At 44.1% G+C, this 8,223-nt stretch overlaps 1 protein-coding gene across 4 annotated transcripts in view; it reads right to left on the reverse strand.

Moving 5' to 3' along the window:
* The window catches only part of SLC9A7 (solute carrier family 9 member A7), an 88,424-nt gene extending 83,480 nt beyond the window's left edge, over window positions 1–4,944 (reverse strand). For all 4 annotated transcript variants that reach the window (XM_066579444.1, XM_066579452.1, XM_066579428.1 and 1 more), the window contains exon 1: window positions 4,514–4,944. In XM_066579444.1, coding sequence (XP_066435541.1) covers window positions 4,514–4,742 — 229 coding nt within the window. In that variant the 5' untranslated portion in view covers window positions 4,743–4,944. The remainder of the gene's footprint in view (window positions 1–4,513) is intronic.
* Window positions 4,945–8,223: the final 3,279 nt, after the last annotated feature.

The raw sequence follows: 8,223 nt of genomic DNA on the forward strand, positions 1-8,223 counted from the left end.
CCAAACAGGAAAGCTCCAGGCATTGATCCCATACCAGCTGAACTGCTCAAACCAGTGTCAATCAAGATCCTAACTGACCTATGACAAAAGATCTGAAATTCCAAAATTCCATATCATGGCCCCAAGACTGGACAAGATCTGCCTTTGTCACACTTCCAAAAAAAAAAAAAAAAAAAAAGGTGATTCTTAAGAATGTTCCAATTACCGCACCATCGCCCTCATACCTCACGTGAGCAAAATTCTTTTATAGATCATACAAAAACGCATGGCGACAATTGTTGAACAGGAACTGCCGGATGTTCAAGCGCTTCCGCAAAGGAGGTGGCACCAGAGACCAAATCGCGAACCTGCGCTGGAACATGAAGAAGACCCGAGTGTATCAAAAGGACGTGTACATGTGTTTCATCGACTAAAGCAAAGCTTTTGACTGTGTTGAACATGACAAGCTTTGGAAGTGTCTGGCGTCCCAGAACATATTGAACAGCTTATAAGGCCGCTTTACAGCAAAGAAGCAGCAACAATCAGGACAGATTACGGAAACACAGATTGGTTCCTAATGGAGAAAGAATGCAGCCTTGCCGTACACCTATCACCGGTCTTTATCAATCTGTATGCAGAAACGATCATGAGGCGATGCAATTTGGATGAATTAGAAATCTGAGTCACAAAAAATAAATAAATAAATAAATTTAAAAAAAAGGCGGTGGCAGAAAGGTCAACAACCAACGATAAGCAGATGACACCACCCTGCTTGTGGAAAGTGAAAGGGACCTGGAATACCTTATGCAACGAAAGTGAACGCATGGGACTATACCTCAACAGCAAGAAAACGAAAGTCATGACCACGGTAAGCAATGGTACAGTGAACATAAAATTAACAACGGAGAAGTTGAGACGGTCCAAGATTTTATCTTCCTTGGATTCCCCCCCCCCAAAAAAAAAATAAAAATATCATCGATTGCAACGGGCAATCTGGACCTGAGATAAAGATACAGCTTACACTTGGTAGTAATGCAATGCAAGGAATGAAAAAGACCAGGAAAAGCAAGGACATTAGCATTGCAACAAAAACCAGACTGGTCAATGCAATCGTCTTTCCCATAATGACGTATGGTTGCGAAAGCTGAACGCTCTGAACAGGCAGAAGGAAAATTAATGCGTTTAAACTGTGGTGCTGGAGGAGAATGCTACAGATACATTGGACCACCATGACAAAGAACAAGGTAGTGTTAGATCGCGTCGAACCGAAAATATCACTAGAGGGCAAAATCAAACAGCGGCTCTCTTTTTTTTGGACACGTGATGTGTGCGTTAACTCACTGGAAACAGTACTGATGCTTGGTAAGGTCAGGGGAAAAAGAAGATCAGGATGACAAAGAACCAGATGGCTAGATACAATCAAGGCCACCACAAACATGTCAATTGCAGAATTGAAAAAAGTCGTGAAAGACAGAAGTGCGTGGAGAACATTGGTCCATAGAGTGACCGAGGGTCAGATGTGACTGAACGGATAATCATTATCACCACTGCCCAGCTCCCAGTTTTGTGCTTTATTGGCATCTAAAGTTTAAAGCTCTTCTACCGGCTAATATTTCCTTTTTTGCACCTTTTTTCATATTTTATCTTTATGTATATTATCACATAACTGTTTTTTTTTTGCACACATTTACATATTTATGCTCTTTAAATATATTGTTGAAGGATTCATTTAAGTGTCTTGACTCTTGGGAAACCCATTTGGTTGAACGTGACTAACGGGTGACTGCAGCTCTCTCTCATTGATGTGAATGGGAGAGAGCTGCAGTACCATTCAGGGCCACTACACAGTGGACAAAATTTTGCTTCTTTCATAGCATCCTGGCTCCTTCGCTTCAGTTGATTGGTGTGGGAGTGGGATTTCAGCTTCCCACCAATATGATATTGATGACCTACTCTGAGAAAATTTCATTCATATTACAAGACTCGAAAACCCGTTTAAAGAGGAAGGGGGGGGGGGGAGAATTGTACCAAGATTGCAATTTGACCCCTATCCACAGGAGAAGGCATACCCTGCTGATCATTGAGGGTCTCACCACTAAGATCTCCACCCATACAAAGAACAGGAGCTCCCACAGTGAGGAGGAGACTGAATGAAGCATTGGTCCAATCATTTTCAATGGGATTGCTGTAATATCTGAGCAAACACTCAGTATTTGTTAGCCCCATGGAAATAAATGAAGAACTAACGACGCATGTTTGGCCAGCATGCTATTCATGCTGATGTCACTGCGGGGAAGGCAGAAGGGGACACAGAACCCCCCCCCCCCCCCTTCTTGAGATTGGAGGTGGTCTCAGCGGTGAGACTCCCAACAATCAGCAAGTTATTCCCTATTCTGTGGGTAGGGGACAACTTGTAATATTGGTACGACAACCCCATTAGGATACATTGATATTGCTAGTGAAGTATTCTTTTTCATTTAGTTGGATGGTCTTTACAAGCATCCTATTGAGTCACGTCTTTCTCAATGTGTTGAGTTAGGGTGCCTGCACACGAGCGGAAATTCCGCAGAGCCCCGCACAGAAACGTCACTCACCCACCGCCGGCTCCGGTCTGCGCATGGGCTGGCTGCCCGGCAAGCCAGCACATCAAACAGCCGGAGCCACGGGTGCGGGTGAGTACGCGCTGGTCCCTGCAGGCGCTCGCCGCCGGATCCAACCCGCCCGTCTGCAGGCAGCCTTACACATAGAAGATCTAGTGTGGATTTTTCATAGCTGAAAAATCCACATCAAAATCAACACCACTTGAGCAAATTTTGATACAGAATTTGAAACAGATCTTTCCGCTGTGGAAAATCTGCACCAAATCTGCTACGTATCAATGCACCCTAGGTTAAAAAAAACAATGCACCAATTACTGGGGGTCATAGTTGGTCAGCACTCACGTGGGTGTACTGACACTGACAAGAGCTAAAAGGGATTTACACTGGGGCACTCACCCCTGCGGTTTTTCTCAGGCACATATTACACATGTGGAGAAAAAAAACAACATGCGTATTTTAGGCTGCTATAGTCTATGATGGGAGGATTAGACACTAAAATAGGGCACGTTACATGTGTATTTTCTAAGCATTACCATTCCTAAAACACAGTGACAATAGGTCTGAGTGAGCCCTACACAAGCATCCCATGTTATAGCACCTATTGCCAAACTGCACCTGCAACACTGGAAAACTGTTGGCGCAGTAGCAGCTGCCACTAACACATGTAATAGCAGCCATTGGACCACTGCAATGGGTTCTATTCTCTGCGTATTGTGGGTATATTTTACACGCTCAGTCATCTGAAGAAGCCCATGGGGTCTTATCCCATGTAACAAAAACCGCTTGCGGCTAAGACCCTGCCCAGACGTGGCACAATCTTGTCAACCTTATAGGCAAGATTGTGTTTCCATTTGTGGCTAGGTAGCGTTTCAGCCGCAAGTGTTTTTCGTCATGTGCGAACACACCCTAGGTGGTTTGTTCACACATGGCAGATACTTTAAAGTTGTTCTAAACATGTGAATTGTTTGCACAACTCCATGCATGTGGCGCATAAGCAACCACATTCATAAGTACAGATTTCCATGTCGGCATACCCTCAGCCCAGAGTTAATGTAAAGCAAATATTATATACAGTTATTTCTAGCATGCAACGATGAATCTATCGGTATTAGTGGAGATTTCTGTATCACACAGCGTACTAATTGTGGTGAAGATAAGCTTAGTCAGAGCTTATGATGCTATCCAATAGCCGGTCTATATCAGGCCAGATTGGATTTCACAATGCCTCATGTCCTCACTGTTCAGGGGAAACCATGGAAAAAAACAGTTGAAACAAGACACAATAATAAATATTTAAAGCCGGGGAGCCAAACGGGAACATAAGTGACGTTGCACACAGCTCATCTTCTCGACAAGAAGGCCACTAGCCCAAACCTCACGTCCCCCAGTGCAGAGTCCATGAACTGATACTGTGTAACAGAATGCTGCTACAGTAACGCGTTTACTAACACCCAGACAAATATTAGTCATCCTACCGCTACATGCCATTAGAGTCAATGATAAAAGTGTCATCTAGGAAGAGGAGAAAGAAACATAGTTGGGTGAATGAATGGATGACGTACTACAGATTTACCAATACAGCCATCTGCTCCCAGGGAGAAGACAAAGTAACCAAATGCTAATTCGGCCCAGCCAGGCTCCAGCACTGATGGCAGTCTGCTCTGGAAGGGAGACTTCCACTACATACAAGGAACACATGGTAGAAACGTGTGCAAAATGCCAGGTCTGAATATTCCCCATGTTGCTACCAAAACTATGCCAGGAAGTCTGATCTGGCCTTGCCAACCTCAGTCATAGAAGATGCTGCAAGACTGGATCAAGGACCCAGCACCACTCCCCTGGTGCCACTCTGCAAAGTGCCATGACACAGGGATAGTGCCCACTTAGTACAAGTAGAGCATATGGCATTTGTGGGCACACACAGTCTGCCTCACCGTAGATCATGGCCAGGCCAGTCTCATGCAGGAAGCGTGCCCGCCGGTGCTTGAAGAGCCAGATGGTGAGGATGGTTAAGGTGAGCAGCAGGATGAATGTCAGCAGGCTCACGCTGTCCTGCCGGTGGCTCTCCTCCGCCTCCTTCTCCGTAGCGATCTCCTCCATGGCGCTGTCGTCAGCCCGAGCCCCGGGGATCCAGGGAATGAGCAGGTAGAGCAGCCGGTGCATGCTGGAGCCGCCGCCTCCCTAGTCCGGTGTCTTCCCCTCTTCAGCCGGCCGCAGACACACGAGCTCCTTCCTCCTCCTCCCGGTGACAATTACCAAAACCTCCAATGCGCAGAATCCCCCTCTGGAAGCTCATAGCGATTAATGGAGCAGCGCTTCCCTAGCGAGCTCTGCATTACACTGCACGGCGCAGCCTGAGCCCCGCCTCCCGGACACACCCCCAGAGGGGCGAGGCCTGACCCTGCAGGTTATTAATAGCCTCTCATTAGGCCACTTGGTTTGAAGGGCATTGGGCAATGCCAACTGCTTTGATATAGGTAGGAGGCACACACTGGCTGGTAATACATATATCTATTGTACGGAGAGCCAGCTCATCTGATGGTCTATCAGGCACACATATTGGGGTTCATTAATTACAAGTGGCCAATAGTATAAATGGCTTTGTTGCCCATAGCAACCAACCAAAGTGCAGCGTTCAGTTTACCAGAGCAGTGCTGAGATTCATGTATTTAAATTTGACGACTACAAATTTTTGGGTGCTTCTAAATTTTTCAATTTTACGCAATTTTTTAAATATTGCCTAAAATTGAAAAATGTAGAAGTGCCCAGAAATGTTTAATTATCAAATTTAAATACATAAATCATAAATGGTTAGAATTTTTTTTTCATTTTTAAAAGCCCTTTACTGTTTGTAGTTCTGCGACGCATCTCTCCTCCTCTCTGCTTCTTTACAGCTGACTATTACTTCACACGTAGCAGAAATGGTGCAGATATGCTTCAGCAGAAAATCCACACCTATATAAGCACAATTTCCCATATATGTGAAGTCGAGTGTCAGCGGTGATTCTTCTATGGCCAATGAAGTCTGTGAGTGGCTGAGTGGTCACGTACACAATGAATGGCATGTGACCGCATGACGCTTCTTCCAGGTTCTATGAGGTGGGCACCGGGGCGGCGGTGCTGGACGGGGAGACGCCAGAAGTGAATATTCAATTTCTTTTCATTTTAACCAAGTAAGGATCAAGCACCATAAATTTATATAACTTGGTCCTGGGATTTATTCACAGTTGATGGTAAAAATACAGCACAGGATTAAATACCATTAAATACCATTGATGACCTATCATCAGCATAGGTCAATGGGAGCCGTGCCTGCAGTTACAAGCGCCGGCCACTACATGGGAAGTCCACAAAAGAAGTGTACAGCAGCACTCAAAACTGAGAACCCTCAGACAGAGGGGGAAACAAGATGCCAGCCACTAGAGAGTCAGAGCCTCCAGACTCCACAAATAGTCCTCAAAGATAATGAAAGAGTGGCAGCATGCAGAAGTATAATAAAATCTGTATGATCTTTATTGCTCCATGATCATTCCATAAAAGAGAGAATAGGCGACGTTTCGGCCCCAAAAGGGCCTTTTTCAAGCTTGAAAAAGGTCCTTTTGGGGCTGAAACGTCGCCTATTCTCTCTTTGGGAAAATATTCACTTGCCGTGGGAAAATCTTTGTTCTTGCGATTTTTTAAGTGTGATTTTTGCGTTTTTGGCACTATTTTTTAGAGCGAAAGTCAATAGGACTTTCTAGAGTTAAAAACCTATTGCACAAAAATTGCAAGTTCGTGCATTGCAATGTGATAAAAAGGAACATAATTCCATAGGGAACATGGACGATAAAATAAATAATCGTAAAATGCAGTAAGATAGGACACGCTGCGATTTTGTTTTTCTTATCGCAAATGTGAAGGACACCATTGAAAATCGTTGGTTTCATCATTCTGCGTGTTTACTCACTGTCGCGTAGTGCGATTCTATTGCCCGTTTTTAACTACCGCAAAAACAATGAAAACTAAGAAAACGTCAGACGAATACTACTAAACCGTATGCTACTGTCTTTTTTTAATGAAGAAAGTAAACAGTGGTTAATCGCATGTAGCAGCGTAACGCCGCCTAAACCGCATTACGACCCACCAAACAAAAAAAATTGAACAAGGGTGATGAGGGGTACTTGCTTTCCCTCTACAGCGCAGAATTAGTAGCTATATCTCCCTCCTCTCACAAACGCACACAGCGAGCGGAAAGAAATGAACAGCACTAATCCTGAGCAGTATTTACTAAACAAATGACATGGGCATTTCTGGGACATAAAAAAAAACTTGAAATGACTTAACCCCTTAGGGTAACTTCACACAGGTGAGCGCAATATGGGGCCGTGGTAACAGCCCCACACTATGTAAATTCCCTGCGGATGCGAGGCATTTTTATGTCAAAACAGCCTCGCATCACTGCGGCATGTAGCGATCGCGGAGTTTCTCCCATTGTTTTCAACAGGAGACCGCGCATTGTGTGCACCTGGCACGTGGTTCGATTCTGCCGCCGGCCCATTGAAAACAATGGGCACTGCGATGCGAGGTCACACAGAAAGATAGAACATGCCAATGTTTCCTGCATCGCATCACTGTGCCATACAGGAAAACATTGCTCATGTGTATGACCCCATTCAAAAGAATGGGGATCATATTTGTGCGTCTCGCAACGCACGAAGCTCATGTGATTTTTCTCTTCCATGTGAAGGCAGCTTTAAAGATCATGGTGTTTTGGTATTAAAGGACCAGACACTTTTTAGGGGTTTTACCCATGTGGCGGTTTTAATGCCCTATTTTTTTTTCTTTAGCTACCAAAATTATTTCACAGTTTTTTTTCTCCTAACCCATATAGGGCTATTTTGTATATATCTTTTCACAGTTTTTTCCCTATTTTTTCCATTTTATTAGAGGTAAACAGCTAAGAAAAAGATTTTTTAAAATGTATAGTTGTTTATGTTTAAAAATAGTATATTTGCACTAAAAGTAGAGGAATGGATTTCCATTTTGTTTCGGACATTTTGATGTATAATTTGTATAGTCTTGCATTACAGGGGGCGTATGGCGATAGTTTTGGTTCGAGTCAGGTCATTCTCTAGTTTATATATATATTTTTATGTTACTCTGTAATTTTTTTAAATGTTTTTCTGTAACAATTTTTTTAAACATCTATATTCCATGGCCTCATATGAGACCTCTGGGTGTCATTCAGATTATCTTTCTTTTTTTTTTAATTTCACACTTTTCCACTGTAACTTTTCCATAGGAGCCCCAGTTGCAGGGGAAAACATCCCCCTGTAGTGACAGTAGTCACTAACATCTGATTTGTGTCTGCGGTGGCATACAGGCACCTTGCGGTCACGTGATTGCCGGGTCGAATAGCGGAAATGACTCTTCCTCTTTCTCTCTGCACTACATAGCGCTCATTGAGTGCTATGTAGACTGCAAGAGAGAAGGCACTCTTCTTGAAAAATCCCCGCCTCCTAAAGCGCTGCCTCTGATTGGCTGAGCGCTGTGACCAATCAGAGGCAGCACTTAGCTGTCATTCAATGCTGAGCGCTGCCTCTGATTGGTCACAGTGCTCAGTCAATCAGAGCCAGCGCATTCAGGAGGCTGGGATTTTCAGTCT

This window comes from Eleutherodactylus coqui, chromosome 1 (genome assembly GCF_035609145.1).
Source record: "Eleutherodactylus coqui strain aEleCoq1 chromosome 1, aEleCoq1.hap1, whole genome shotgun sequence".
NCBI classification, from domain to species: Eukaryota; Metazoa; Chordata; class Amphibia; order Anura; family Eleutherodactylidae; genus Eleutherodactylus; species Eleutherodactylus coqui.